The 17042-nt window shown below is 33.1% G+C and overlaps 1 protein-coding gene across 1 annotated transcript in view; it reads right to left on the reverse strand.

Annotated features, from left to right (window-relative positions):
* The window catches only part of Ipo11 (importin 11), a 205125-nt gene that overhangs the window by 78378 nt on the left and 109705 nt on the right, over nt 1–17042 (reverse strand). The window contains exons 21-22 of the mRNA XM_076857235.2: nt 9519–9634; nt 3164–3240 (exon numbers count right to left, since the gene is read on the reverse strand). Coding sequence (XP_076713350.2) covers nt 3164–3240; nt 9519–9634 — 193 coding nt within the window. The remainder of the gene's footprint in view (nt 1–3163; nt 3241–9518; nt 9635–17042) is intronic.

Below are 17042 nucleotides of genomic sequence, written 5' to 3' on the forward strand. Positions count from 1 at the left end.
TTAGAAATAAATCAAAATGGCAGGAACTAAAAAAAAAAAATCTCTCAATAATACCGAATGTAAATGATCTAAACTCTTCAATCAAAAGACACAGGTGGCAGATTTGTTTGAAAAACAAGACCCAAAAATATGCTATCTGCAAGAGATTCACCTCACAGGCAAAGACATCCACAGATTGAAGGTAAAAGGATGGAAAAAACATAGCATTCACATCACATAGATCTCGAAAATAAGCAGGAGTTATTATTCTCATATCAGATAAAGTGGACTTCAAGCCAAATTAATTAGAAGAGACAAAAAGGTCATTTCCTATTGCTTAAGGGAATCACACATCAACAAGATACAATGGTCATAAATATTTATGCCCCAAACACTGGAGCATCTATGTATATCAAACAAACACTATTCAATATTAAGAATCAAATAGATCACAATACAGTAATACTGGATGAGTTTAAAATGCCTCTCTCATCACTGCATATATCACCCAAACAAAAATAACTAAGGAGCGGGGTGTAGTGGCACATGCCTACAATCCCTCCAATCTCTGGAGGCTGAGGCAGCAGGATCAAGAGTTCAAAACCAGCCTCAGCAAAAGTGAAGTGTTAAGCAACTCAGTGAGACTCTGTTTCTAAATAAAATCAAGGGAAAAATAAAAAAAAATACTTAGAGGTAAATGAGAATAGTGATACAATATATCTAAATCTCTGAGACAATATGAAGGCCTTTCTAGGAGGAAAGTTCATAGCACTGAGCTCAAACATTAAAAGAACAGAAAGATACCAAATAAATAACATAACATTACATCTCAAAGCCCTGGGGTGGGGGTGTACCAACGACAAAATTAGTAGAAGACAGGAAATAATTAAAATCAGAGCCAAAATCAGTGAAATTGAGATTTAAAAAAATTACAAAAGATAAACAAAGAGTTGTTTTTTTGAAAGGATAAACATTGTTAAACCCTTAACAAACTAACCAAAAAAGGGGAATAAAAACTGAAATTTTCGAAGACTGAGATGAGAAAGGACATATCACCACCTATACTACTGAAATCCAGAGGATCATCAGAAACTATTTTGAAAATTCATATTCCAATGACCTATTTAGAATAGCTCCACAATATGGACACATTCCTAGAAACATATGACCTGCCCAAACTGAACCAGGAGGATATAGTAAACTTAAACAGATGAATCTTAAGTAACGAAATTGAACCTGTAATCAAAAGCCTTCCAACAAACAAAAGTCCAAGTCATCAAGTTCTAACAGACCTTTCAAGAAGAACTAATACCAATTCTTCTCAAATTATTCCACAAAATATAAAAGGAAGAAATTCTGCCAAACTCATTCTACGAAGTCAGAATCATTAATGCCAAAAATAGACAAAAGACATATCAAAGAAAGAAAACTTCAGACCAATATCCTTTATGAACATATATGCAAAAATTGTTAATATTGGCAAACTGCATACAAAAACACATTAAAAAGACAGTGCAACATGATCAAGTTGAATTTTATCCCAGAGATGCAAAGTTGGTTCAAGATACGGAAACCAATAAATGCAATTCACCATATAAATAGACTTAAAAATAAGAATCCCATGATTATCACAATAGATACAGAAAAAACATTTGACAAAGTATAAAACCTATTCATGTTTAAATCACTAGAAAAACTAGGGATAGAAGAAACTTACCTCAACATTGTAAAGACTATATACAATAAACCCAAGGTCAACATTATTCTGAAAAAAGAAAAACTGAGGGGCTGGGGATATGGCTCAAGTGCATGCGGCCCGGATTCGATCCTCAGCACCACATACAAACAAAGATGTTGTGTTCGCCGAAAAATAAAAAATAAATATTAAAATTCTCTCGCTCTAAAAAAAAAATAAAGAAAAGAAAAACTGAAGGCATTTCCTCTAAAAATAGGAACAAGACAAGGATGTTTACTTTCACTACTGCCATTCAACACAGTCCTTGAAAACCAAGCAAAAGCAATCTGGTAAGAGAAAGAAATTAAAGGGATACAAATAGGAAAAGAAGAGCTCAAATAATTAGTTTGCCGACGATATGATCCTATATTAAGACCCCAAAAACTCTTAACAAAAGATTTGTAGAACTCATAAATGAGTTCAGCATAGTAGCAGGATTCAAAATTAATACCCATAAATCAACTGCATTTCTATACTCGAAAGATGATTCTGCTGAAAAAGAATTTAGGAAAACTATCCCATTCAACAACAGTTTCAAAAAGAATAAAAAAATACTTGGGAATCAATCTAACAAAAGAGGTGAAAGGCCTCTATAATGAAAACTATAGAACACTAAAGAAAGAAATGGAAAAAGACCTCAGAAGATGGAAAGACCTTCCATGTTCTTTGATAGGCAGAATTGATACTGTCAAAATGGCTATACTGGGCTGTGGCTGTGGCTCCAGTGGTGGCACACTTGCCTGGCATGTGAGTCACTGGGTTTAATTCTTAGCACCACATATAAATAAATAAATAAATAAAAGTCCAACAACACTTAAAAAAAAAAAAAAAAAAAGAGGGGACTGGGGTTGTGGCTCAGTGGTAGAACGCTTGCCTAGTATGTGCAAGACACTGGGTTCAATCCTTGGTACCACATAAAAATGAATAAATAAAATAAAGGTGTATAAAAAATGTTTTATCTGTTTTTTAAAAAAAGAAGCTGGATACAATCTTAGTATAACAAAAGTAGTTTTACCACATACTATTTTAATTTTATATTTTTTAAATTTTTTTCCCCTGTGTTTTTGGTCCTGGGGATCAAATCCAGGGTATAACACTTGCTAGGAAAACACCCACACTAACCTACATCCCCAGCCTTTTTTTGTGTGTGTTGTTGTTGTTCTTGTTCTTGACAGAGGATCTTGCTACGCTGCCCTGGCTGGTTTTGAATTTGTGATCTTCTTGCCTCAGTCTCCAAACTAGATGAGATGATAGGTACATACCACCATGCATATTATTCTTAAAAGTTACATAGAATAACGTAGAAACTTAAAAACACAATTTAACTTATTTCTTAACATCAGGGACTCTTTTTAAGAATAATGGAAGGTATGATTTAAAATTAGCCACAATATCCCCAAATTATGGCTGAATTAAAAAATATTAATTAGTTTATGCTTTAACACTTACCAAGAAGTGGTGACATATTCTGAAATACACGAAGCAACTCTGGTGTAATACATGGGCTGTTCTCCAATGTTACTAACCTAGGAAGAAAACCACAGATGATTAAATCATTTTCATGCCCATTAATGCTACTAATACAATAATATGACTATAAAAAGTTTCCTCTAAAGGACAAAAAAGTAGATAAAACATACAGTTATAAAAACTATCTACAAAATTTGGCAAATACCTCAAAATAAATACCTACCTATGCATAGATTATGTAGTATTATTTCTTCATCTATAACAATAATAGTAAGGAAAGTATTTACTAAAGTATGGATAATAATGAAATTATAATTTTAAAGCAAAAGCATGATTAGTATGGTGAAAAGGGGGAAAATTATCTTGTTTTTCTGATTTTCTTGAAATGCTCTTGTGCGACATGTAATTTATATGCCCCTTCAACAAGAAAATGGACTAATATTAGTAAAATGACAGGCTAAATACTTTCTAAATATGAACTTAAAACAACAAAGTGCAATTACAAGCCAATCTAACACCCTTAGCAATCTACAATAATCAATGTATAAAAAATTATAAATTATGGTTTATCACAGAAGTGTGTGACTGGTTTATCTATCTCCCCTAAGCCCCAGAGAACTTAAAGGAGAAAACCATGATTATTATAATAGCAGCAAAAAAAAAAAAAAAAAAAAAAAACAACCTATTAAATATAATAATTGCTATAAAAATTCTTACCTGATTATAAATAGAAAGGAAATTCCAAAAGAAAGTACCAAATACTCATAGTAAATATACTTATCGATGATGACATGTTGAAACTGTCCTCTTGAAAAGCAGAAATAAGCCTCTAAACACTGTAATACCTTATCTACCTCCATAATTATTCAGTTTACATATGAAGGGCCTCTAATATGTCAAGCAAGTTAGTAAAAGATACAAGAATAAGAGAGAATATCAATATATGAACATCAACGGACTCTCTATATGCCAAAAATCAATAGTTAAGAAATAACTGGATGATGTTATGTCTCACAGATACAAAAATTCACCATCACAAACATGTCAATTCTCACTGTTAAACAATTAAGCAGTTTAACACCATTTCAGTTCAAATCCCTATAGAGTTTTTTCCTGGAAATTAGGCTTGCCTAATTGCCTAAGGAGGATGCCTAAAGTCAGACAAAAAATTTCAAGAAAAGAAAAAGGTCTAAATGGGGCTGAGAAATTTGAGACAGATACTTGCTTAACTTGTTAGTGCAACTTAGTATATATAAAATATATAAAACGAACAGAAATTAATTTACTAAAAAAAAAAACAAAAAAAACAAAAAAATAGCACAATGAACAGACTTTCCTTGTCAACAGGTCCAAACTAGCTGAGGCTTGTACTTTCCCTTTCAAGTTGTTACTCTATTTTCTATGCTAGCTTTCATGGAAGAAACCATGCTATTCAAAAGCGGGGGGAAAAAATCTGAATTTAAACTACTTAAAATGACAAGGTGTTTGACTTCAGAATCAACTAATAAAGATGAGACAGGAGAAGAAATGAGACCAAAAAAAAAAAAAAATTCAAAGCACTACTCTTTACCATTAAAAAAGACAATGACTATTTTGACTAATATCACTGCATATACATATATTTTTCATGAAAATATTTCAAATTTTAAATTCAATGTTTTTAACAATGCATAAAGTTACTAAAAATAACAAAATTTTGTAGTAAGCAACATCTTTTTAAAACATATAGAACAAAAAGTTTGAGCCATGAACACTAAGACAAGTGGAGTATTTTTAATAAATCAATATTAAGAAGAAAAAGCAAAATGATGACATGAGCTACATAATAAGTTAAAAAAAATAAATGCATGTAAAACTCTGTATTAGTGGCACTCTCATCACTGCAATGACATATTACAAAAATGGATGTTTAGTCCTTAACATTCATTTAAGTTAAACACACACACACACACACACACACACACACACATAATGTACAATGGAAAATATAACTCAATGGTAGAGCACTTGCCTAACATGCAAAAGGCCCTGGGTTGGACATACAGCACCACAAAACAAAACACCATATAGGTCACCTGTTATAGAGGTAATGTAACAAATTCATATCTGAATCATATACTTTAATAACAGCAAAAATATACAATGTTTGGTCAAAGAAGTCACTAAACAATCGGAAATGATAGCAACAAAATTTTTTTTAAAAAAAGACTATCCAAATATATGGGAAATATATACCTACTTCCAGAACTAATTTCACAGCTTTAAATATTTTATTATTTAATAAGAAAAATGAAAAAAATGGACCTTTTGTCTTATACATTAAGAAATCCCATAAATCCACAATTAAATATAGGAAATAAAAAATATGAAGCAAAAATATTTCAAAGGACAGAAACAATTTATAAATCTAAGAGTTCAATCATAAGGAGCTCTGAAAAATGTACTTTAATAAATATACATCATTTTTAAATGTTTGTATTAGAGCATCATAACTGTATATAATAGTGGGATTCATGCAACATATTCATACATGCATACAAAATAATTTGATCAATTTCAATAAATGTACTTTAAAAAAAGAGATAAAACAAGAATAAAACAATGAATGGGAAATATAAAGCAAATATATAAAAAATTTTCTATTAGTATTTTAAAGGACTAAGTGCCCAAACTAAGATACATAAAAAAATCAAAAATCAATTGAAAAAGAAAACCAACTAAAATTAAAAGTCAAATAAAAAAATAAAATAAAATAAAATAAACTTATAACAGAGGATGATATCAAAGCTGTAAATGAGCTGGGCACTGTGGCACACACTTGTAATCCCAGCAGCTCAGAAGGCTGAGGCAGGAGGATCTTGAGTTTAAAGCCTGCCTCAGCAAAAGTGAGGCACTAAGCAACTAAGTGAGACCTGTCTTTAAATAAAATACAAAATAGAGCTGGAGATGTAGCTCAGTGGTCGAGTGGCCCTGAGTTCAATCCCTAGTATGAAGGGGGGAAAAAGCTGTAAATGAATCCCTGGTCTCCACCCTGGGTCCATTTCAAATTTATTAATAAATTCTTAAAATGTCCAAAGAATAAACAGCACATTACAAAAAGCATTACAGTGTAAAGAAAATAATTTTCAAAATTGTTAGACTAGTAAAATAACCCTAATATAAAACAAAACAATGCCAAAATGTATAAATCATAGAACCAGCTCATTTATAAATACAAGAAAAAAGAAAATTAGACAAAATACTAACAAAAAAACTTTTTTTTTAAGGGCAGATTTTTTTTTATTGGTTGTTCAAAACATTATAAAGCTCTTGACATATCATATTTCATACATTAGATTCAAGATCCAAGTAAATAAAATTTTTCTCAAGAAGCCAAGGCTTTTGTAAGAATTTTTATCTTTTAAGAGAAAAATATAATCTCTTAAATACATGGCAAAAAACAATCAAATTGTTTTGTTCTTTTTGTTTTTAAATGATGAAAATCATACTGCATTTAATGGTATATAGCTGATATTGCTTATATAGCATTCATTGCCACACATACGCGCACACACACACACATACACAAACACACACACACACCTTTTCAAGTAAAATACTTTTTAAAATTCTGCTTAAAATAATTTATAGTATTGCTACAAATTTATATTGTTAAAAAATGAAAAAATAAGACTAAAAACTCATGAGTTGATTCTTAAGATATAAGTTATATGACACAGGAAAAAACTACAGCAAGTAGGAAGAGGAGATAATAAACATAAGAGCAGAATGAAAGAGGAAATAAACAAGCAAAAAGCTGGTTCTCTGACAAATCTCTAGAGAAATGGTTCTAGGGGAAAATAAGAAGCAATGAAAAAAATCATGTAATTGGTCTTGGAGTTTCACATTACATTCATGACCATAAATATCAGCTGGTATTGGTTATCCATAATAAATTCCAATTCTCATTTTTTAACTACTTTATAACTTTCCTCCCCGACATATCTCTCATATCTGTGTATACTCCTACATCAGCCCCAAATTGCCAGCTGATGAACATGTTTCATATTTGATTGAAAAACAAGTCTGTTATATGGAACAAATTCCTATATTACCTAACTACAAAATTTGGAAATCTACCTTCCTGCCTCCAGTCAACATGAAGTATCGCAACTGCTATCAAAATTCAACTCCTCCATTGAATTCTGACTTCTGTCCCTTTCCTTCTCCTTCAATTACCCCACTCTCTCAGTCAAGCCCCACCCATTCCATTTCCAGGCTTACATTCTAGACTCTTCTTTATAATAAAAATTCTCAAACAAGTTGTCAGTGTTCAGTACTTACTTCAAATTCCTTGTTCAACCTACTCATTCTAATTCCTGTTCCAATCACTCCACTGAAAACCCTTTTGGCATCTCCAGGAGGACAAATTCACTTCTCTTTATTACCTTATTAGGACAATCAGAAACATTTGCCATAGCTGCCCACTCACTCATTATAGATATTCTCTCTTAGCTTTGGTTTCCTACTATATCAATAGATAGCCTTTCTCTGTCTTAGTAGATGACTCCTCTTCTATCCATAAAATCTTGTAAGTTCATCAGGATCCTGCCCTGAGCAGAATATTCTCTATCTAAACTTCTCTTCCCATGCAATCTTATATGGCTTTAAATGCCATATACAAAGAGCTAGCCACTTTAGCAAACATCTCATTCTCACAACAACCATGTAAAGTACCAATTAGTTTTCCTAAATTCACAGATGATTTATTCAAATGATAAACTGAATAAAGCATTACAAACTGAATGCAGTATTAAAACAGACTGGCACCTATATCTGTCTGGTTCCAAATATGAGCTCTAGAGAAATATATAAAGAAATTTAAATTTGTACACTGATTCTTTAATCTAGAGAACCTTAACTAGTAATAAATTTAATAAGTCTTTTAAAAAATTTATATTGATTCATTATGCATGATGAATTGCATAAGGCTAGGAAAAATGAAATTACCATTAGCAGAGCAATGCATTGTTATTATACTTTGTTTACATAATTCTTTGAAAACTTATATGCTTTTAATAAACACACTAAGTCTAATACTGACAAGTCTGAATCTAGCTCTTCATAATTTTAACATTTTCTAACGTTCAACATCATATAGTATCTATATGTAATGAAAAGCAATTTTGTGCCAGAATTAATGTTTTAATTTATAATCTAGAACAAGGGTTGGCAACCTACAGGTCATGGGCTAAAACCAATCCATATTCTATTTCTGGGAATGATCTTTAGTTGGAGCACAGCCATGTCCATTTTTTTATGTAATGTCTATGATGGCTTTGACCAGCAGAGACTATATGATCTGGAAACCCTAAACCATTTACTATCTGGCCCTTTACCAAAAATGTTTACCAACCTCTGGTCTAGAGTGGTCCACCCTATACAAACATAAAAATATGAATATAAAAGATTTCAACAACATGCTAATTAACAATCAAACTATCTACCTGTCATTTCAGTTCAAATAACATAAACTGGGACAGAATATCAGGAACCCAAATCACAAATTAGTAAGCATTTATCTAGTTAAGTTTTTAAATCATTCATTCACTATTCTAATATAAGATCAGTAATTTATAATTTGTACCTATAACAATTTCTAAGAATAAAAACTGTTAATTCTTAGACAACTAAGCAAAACTAAAAAAGACAGGAGGAAAGGGAGTAGGAGTAGGACTACTAACTCCAGTAGTCAATTTACACACTGGAATTTCTAAATCTTTCACATATCATTCATTAAAAGACTGTCTCTGAAACTTTTTCCATCACTAAGCTGAGTTTAATAAAGCAAAAGGATTTTCTAGAATAGCTGCTTACATACACAGTACATAACTAATAAATGTTTATAGCACTAAACTGCCACGGAAATAGGGATTTGTGTTTTTTCTTCATTCTTTTAATACCACACATGTACTATAAGTATTTTGGGCTGAGGTATAATATTTCGGCACTTACTTAGTAAGGTAAGATAGAGGTTGAGAAATAACTCAATATCCCCCCATCACATTTCATAGATTGGAATTTTAAGACAATTTTAATTTGTGAAAGTTACCACGATTCTCATTTTACATGCCAAATTCCAAACGAAGAAATGTAGATAATTCATCTGTTGTAAGCCTATACTGAATAGCATCTGCCCCCAAAAAGGAGCTGTTATGTTATCCATTTGAGGAAATCAATTTCTTGTTCTTATTTTTTTAAATGCTACAGTGTTTTTACACATGACCTTTACTTTATTGGCATGAGAGTAGGGAAGGCCAGGGAAAAAATAATTGTATCAAGTTTTTCCTCTTACCATAATTCTAAACCATCTTCCAGAAGATAGACATGTGGAGGCTGGGAAACATCTGTACTCAGTTGGATAACTGGGAGCAGGAAAGGGTACAGGTTCTTGCTGTCTGCTCCTAATCCCTATGAGAAGTATAAATACAACTTATGATGAGACACTCTAAGGTCCCTCCCTCCCACCAAAAATTTACCTATCATATCTGAAATCAATTTGTAAGGAATAAATCAAGAGTTTTTGAGGATGGCTCTCATTATATGCACTATTAAAAGCTGTTTACAAATAGAAAGAATCAAAAAATACTATTCAACTTCCTAATGGCGGTAAAAAAATATACATGCCTTGGCTTTTTGTTAATTATTTTTAATAATCTAAGAAAACAAAGATGAAAGATGAAAAAGGAGTCTAATGTAAAATTCCAGTATGCTTACTGATATCTTAGGGAAGGTCATTGGTGTAGCATACTATAAACACTTCTGAAGAAAATAAAAAGGACTACAAATCAATCTCTTAACCATAATAATCTCTATACTCTAATAACGGCAGAAAGAAAAGCAAATTAACTAACACCTACTCACTTAGGAAATAATGCAAATAATAATACAGCTTACAGAAAATTACAATGCTCGCCAGGCATGGTGATGCTCGCCTATAATGGCGCACATCTATGATCCCAGAAGCTTGGGAGACTGAGGCAGGAGAATGGTGAGGCCCTAAGCAACTCAGTGAGACCCTGTCTCTAAATAAAATACAAAATTGGTCTGGGGATGCAGCTCAGGGGTCAAGTCTTCCTGAATTCCATTCTAGGTTACCCCCATCCCCCAAATAATTACAATGCCATAAAATATATACATATTCCCCCTATGATGTCATATATCCTCAGTTTAGTTCTTTTTTCCCCCAAGTTTAGAGTGTACATTATTAACTATAGTCATCACTCTATGTAATAAATCTAATTTAAATCTTTTGTCTAGTTAAAATTTTATACTTTTTGTTCAAAACATTTCTCCCCTCCTTGTCCCCTGGAAAACACCACTCTAATTCCTGCTTCTTTTAGTTCAACTTTTTTCTGACTCAATATATATATTAAGATCATGCAATATTTGTCTTTCACCTCATCATCATCTATGGGACATATACATTTTTAGTAGAAATGCATAGTTTATTGCTAAATGTGTTAACTGTAAGTTTAACTTTCTCTCTAACCAAAAATAATTTAGAAGATCTTATTAAAGAGTTTTCTAAGGAAGAGAACTATAAAGATTCCATTACCTAATAAAGTAGTATACTGGGCCTTAGAACTAAGTTAAATTTCATTCCCCATAGTTCAGTCTTTTCATGGAATATAAATAAAAAAACATATTAAAAAAACCAGTCAAATTCATTTTGATTATCAAGTATACTAAAAAGTTCCCAGGGAAATTAAAATTTACTCAATAGCCTACTAAAATAAGCAAAACATGCTAGCATTAGAAAAACTAAGGTAAATAACTGCTGAACACACAAAGACTGTGTCAAAGACTAAGAGATCTAAGTACCTTGTAATCTAATGACTGAATGATGTCCCAATCCCTGATATGAAGCTTTAAAAATGTGAACTCTCTAGAGATCCACAATAACTATAAGATATTGTCTACCATATTATGAAATCTCAAATAAATTTATCTGTTTATAAGAGGAAATTAACTTTGTAACTTTCTGTGACCTATAATTTTTTTAAAGAAAAAAACAGGAACAGTACCCTTTAGATTTGGCCTTTCTCAGGGTACTGCCCTTGGTTCTCTTCTCATATCCCATTAACACACTGATTATGTCTAAATCTATTACCTCCAACCCAATTTTCTGAATTCCAGACACTCAAATGACTATAGGACATTATCTTTCAAAAGGAATCTCAAACTCTTAACACTGAACCACTCATTGTCTTCCTAAAAAATTGTTCATTACTGACTCAGGAGGATGAGGCAGGAGGATATCAAGTTCAAGGCTAGCCACAAACCACTCAGCAAGGCCCTAAGCAATTTAGTGAGACCTTGTCTTAAATGTAGCTCAGTGATGGCGCACCTTGGGTTCAATATCCAGTACCAAAAAAAAAAAAAGAAAAGAGAAAAAGAAATTGCTCCTCTTCCTACATTTCCTTCCTGCATCCAAGTGACATGAACCATTAAACTTAGTGATAAATTATATCCTATCCTCTTCCTGATTCGTCCCTAACTTTACTTCATGTCCAAACAATCCTTAATCCTACCTCTTTAATATTCTTTAAATCTCTCCCCCTCTTTTCCATAAATTAAACCTAGATCCGTATCATCACCCTTATCTAGATCCTTTTTCATAATTAAGAATCTCAGTGAGCCTTTGACAGTTTTTCTAAAATAAAAATAATCACCCCAGTGGCTCAGGAGGTTAAGGCAGGAAGATTGCAAGTTCAGAGCCAGCCTCAAAAACTTAGTAAGGTCCTGAGCAACTTAGGGAGACCCTGTCTCTACATAAAATTTTAAAGGAAGGGGAGGGGGCGAAGCAGCACTGGAGATGTGGCTCAATGCCTCAGGGTCCAATTTTCAGTACAAAAGAAAGAAAGTAAGAAATCGAAACAATCCTTCCTCTGAACTTCAAAAGATATTATTTTAGCCTTCTTGATCCAATATACAAGTTCTGTATATCATGTTCTAACTACACCAAACAACTCAAAAAAATCACTATGCTAGTTACCTGGAGAAAGCTGACAGATTCAGGACAAGCATTTACTACTGTTCTCTCCTAAAACACACTGAAAAAGATATAGACTTTTTTTTTTTTTTTTTTTTTTTTTAAGGACTTATAACCATAAGAAAAAAAGAAAGAATTAGAAAAGTAAAAGTAGGGGCTGGGGATGTGGCTCAAGTGGTAGCGCGCTCGCCTAGCATGCGTGCAGCCCGGGTTCGATCCTCAGCACCACATACAAAGATGTTGCGCCCGCCAAAAACTAAAAAATAAATATTAAAAAAATTCTCTCTCTCTCTCTTAAAAAAAAAAAAAAAAAGTAAAAGTAATTTAATATGGATGCTGGAAAGAAAGACAAGTGGTAACTGACTCAGACAACTAAGCAACCAAGGCTCAAATTAAAGAGTTAAAAAAAAAAAAAAAAAAAACCCTCACAAAACAAAGGTGAGAAGCAGCCTGATTTACATTACTGATCTTCCAAAAGACTCAGGAACTGGTAGTGCCAGTTATTTTGAATATATCTATGTCTGTGCATATATGTGTGTTTGGGGGACTATGAGTGAAGAAGTATTAATAATAAGAAAACTTCTAGAAGGTGTTAAGCAATTTGATAACAAGATCTCACATAAACAAGAAGATAAACAACTGGCTCTTCCCTTGAACTAGCATAAAACTGACTGTTTTCTGCTAAGAGTAAAAAAAATACTCTCAAGAAAATTCCATGTAATCAAGAGCTGGGGATGATATAAAACAAGAAGATTACATTAGACTGTAATAGGCAGAAGACTGGGGGATCTTTCACTGAGAAAAGATATCAAAATATTAACACAGCTTGCTTTCCCACAAAATGTAATACAGATCAATCTAAAAGAAATCCCACATTTTCAAGCTTCTGACAGAAACTCACCCCCTCCACTGAGCTTTTCAATACCCACTCCTAAATTTATACAACCTGTTGATAGATCTTGAACTTGGAAGATGTTTAAAGATGTATTATACTGCTTCAAATTTTTCATGATGGAAAGTAAGTAAATAAATAGAAACGAGGGCTGGAGATGTAGCTCAGCAGTACAGTGCTTGCCTGGCACATGTGAGGCACTGGGTTCAATCCTTAGCACCACATAAAAATAAATAAATAAAATAAAGGTACTGTGTCCAACTACAACTAAAAAGTATTAATAAATAGAAATGAGCAACTAAGAATGAAACAATATGATTAAAATATCTAATATGAAAAATATAAGACAAAACAATCAGAAAATAGCATCTTGAAAGAAAGCAAGACCAAAAAGAAAGAACACCATAAAATGGAAAAAATAATCAGCAAAATACAATACATGTATCTAAACCTCTAACATATGTTTCATTCTGAAATGTTCACCAGGTGTCCAGAACAATGGAATAAATATACACCTACATCATCATGAGACTGCAAACAGGTACAAATGGACTAGGGATGTAGCTCAGAGACTGAGTACTTGCCTAGCATGCATGAGGCCCCAGGTTCTATCCCCAGCACAAAAGTATATAAAATTAACTTAGGAAAAAAAAAAAAAGAAAAAGAAAGAAAGAAGATGATCATAAAATTGCCGTAAATGGGAAGAAGTGATGACACATTCATAAATTAAGAAAAATATCTCTAAAATTGAGACCACAGCCACACAAAGCTTCATGGCATACATGGCCGAACGCCACCTATCAGCCCTCCCAACCCCAACTCCACAGTCCATCATAGAAAGAATTCGCTTTCATCTTGGGATACCTTCATTGCCATCTTTAGTTAGGGCAACTCTCAGCTTAGAACACCGGCTGGGCAGGAACTGATAGTCCCCAACTACCCCTTGCCCTAGCACAACGACTGCCCAATACAAAACAGCCTTCTAAGACAGGTATAAAGACAGAGCGCAATCCACAAGCCCTGCTAAGAGAAAGATCCCCAAATAGGAAGTAGAAAGGGAGAGGGTGAGCAAGACACAGTTTAGAGACTAAATTTAGAGACCAGGAACTGAGAGATCTACAGGTGATATAAGGAGATAAGACCAGGCACCCACATCACATGAGCAAGCCCCAGAGGAGATCCTTGGGATGCAGTCTCCCACTGAGGACAGATGGTACCATACCCAACTTCCAGGTGCCCTGAACTTCTAAGACCAACCTTCCTACCCTGAGGTGGGAACCTCCTTCCCAACCTTCCCAATCCTGAGGGTGGAGATACCAGCAAACAACATACAATCCCACCTATTGAATGAGAAGGGAATCAGAAAAGATACTGATCTCCAACCAAAACAGTCTTTGTTTCTTCTTTTAAAATTTATTTTTCTTTTTTCCTCCCTCTCTATTCTGCCACTCTTGACATTCCCAACATTTGTGAAACCAAATACATTGCATGAATTAGGATACCAAGGACTGGGATGTCTGAATAGTATATTACAGTTGTGTTGTATATTCTTTTACCTCCTATTTTTATGTTTTTTATTTTTCTTAACATTTGTTTGTTTATTTTATGTACTCTATTGTCTTCCCACTTACTTGTCTCCTCAAAATCACTTCCTCACTCTTCTCCTGCTCCTAACCTTCTTCTTTAGATTCCTCTCTCACACTTCCTAAGAAATAATAACTCTATTCCTCATCTCTTACCCCTTCAACATCTCTTCCTATACCTCACTTCCTGTTCTTTGTCCACATCAGAAACTGTAAACCCTTCTACAAACCTACTGTTTATATTGTAGATAAAATGAACTCATCATTTCTGTAATACTATGATAAAACTGTAAACATCTTATTAATAACTATTAGGTTTAAGGTTGGATAATATTTTAGGATCTGTTAACATTGTTCTTTCCCTCAAAGGAAAGGTATTAGAACCCTGAAGGGGCACTATAAGCCTATAGGATAAAAACAGAAATGCCTCCAATCCATAGTGCTAGAAGGGAGGACACACAAACAACATGAAAAAACAAGGAAAAAAAGTGCCTCAGACAAATCAAGATAATACATTATTAGAAGGCATGACTAGCATATCAGAAGAAATGACAGAGAAGGAGTTCAGGATGTACATAACTAAAATGTTCTGTAAATTAAAGGATGATATAAGGGAACAAATACAGGCAGCAAAAGATCAGTTTGATAGAGCTATATAGGCAAATACAGAAAGCAAAAGATTACTTCAACAAAGAGATAGAGGTTCTGGGGTGGGGTGGGGGACAGAAATCCTCGAAATGAAAGAAACAATAAACAAAATTAAAAGCTCAATAGAAAGTATCACCAAAAGATTAGACCACTTGGAAGACAGGACCTCAGACAATGAAGAAAAATTATAATCATGAAAAGAATATAGTTCACACAGTGAAGATGGTAAGAAACCATGAGCAAAACATTCAAGAAAGATAACATAAAAAGACCAAATGTAAGAGTTATTGCAATAGAGGAAGGTGTAGAGTTCCAAACCAAAGGAATGAAAAATCTATTCAATGAAATAATATTAGAAAACTTTCCAACCATGAAGAATGAATTGGGAAACCAAATACGAGACGCTTACAGGATGACAAAGTCCAAAATCACAACAGATCCACACCAAACAAGGTACATAATAATGAAAATGCCAAGCATATAGAATAAGAAAAGAATCTTAAAAGCCATGAGAGAAAGGAATCAAATCACATATAGGAGGAAACCAATTGGAATTTTCTGCAGATTTTTCAACCCAGACCCTGAAAACGAGAAGATCCTGGAAAAACATATACCACTCTATGTAAGAAAATGGATGTCAACCAAGATCTTGTATCCAGGGCTGGGGTTGTGGCTCAGCGGTAGAGTGCTTGCCTCGCATGTTCGAGACCCTGGGTTGGATCATCAGCACCACATTAAAAAAATAAATAAATTAGTAAAATAAAGGTATTGTGTCCAACTACAACTAAAAAATAAATATTAAAAAAAAAAAATCTTGTATCCAGCAAAATTAACCTTTAGATTTGATGAGAAAAAACCTCGCACTACAGAACTTCCTTGGCAAAATATTCCATGAGGAAATGAAAAACAATGAAAAGCAGCAGACAGAGGTATTACACTAAAGGAAAATCTAATCAAAAGAGAGACCAAGTCAAGTTAAATACCAAAAATAAACAAAATGGTTGGGAATACAAATTATGTCTCAATAATAACCCTGAATGTTAATGGCCTAAACTCACCAATCAAAAGACATAGGCTGGCACATGGGATTTAAAAAGATGCAAAAATATGCTGCCTTCAAGAGACTCATCTCATAGGAAAAGACATCCACAGACTTAAGGTGAAGGGTAGGGAAAAAAACATACCACTCACATGGATTGCGGAAAAAAGCAGGAGTCTCCACCCTCATATCAAATAAAGTAGACTTCAAACCAAAGTTGATAAAAAGGGATAAATAAGGACATTTCATACTGCTTAAGGAAACCATACACCAACAAGACATAACAATTATAAATATATATGCCTCAAACAATAGACCATCTACGTTCATCAAACAAACTCTTCTCAAATTGAAGAGTCAAGTAGTCCACAACACAATAATTCTGGATAATTTTAACACGTCTCTTTCACCACTGGATAGATCTTCCAAACAAAAGCTGAACAAAGAAACTATAAAACTCAATAATAAAATCAGTAACTTAGGCTTAACTGACATATATAGAATATTTCATCCATCAACAAGCAAATCATTTTCTTCTCAGTAGCACATAAATCCTTCTTTAAAATAGACCCCATATTATGCCACTCTTAGCAAATACAAAAAAGTAGGGATACTACTATGCATTATATTAGATCATAATGAAATAAAATTGAAAACAAATG

Source organism: Callospermophilus lateralis, chromosome 5 (genome assembly GCF_048772815.1).
Source record: "Callospermophilus lateralis isolate mCalLat2 chromosome 5, mCalLat2.hap1, whole genome shotgun sequence".
Lineage (NCBI taxonomy): Eukaryota > Metazoa > Chordata > Mammalia > Rodentia > Sciuridae > Callospermophilus > Callospermophilus lateralis.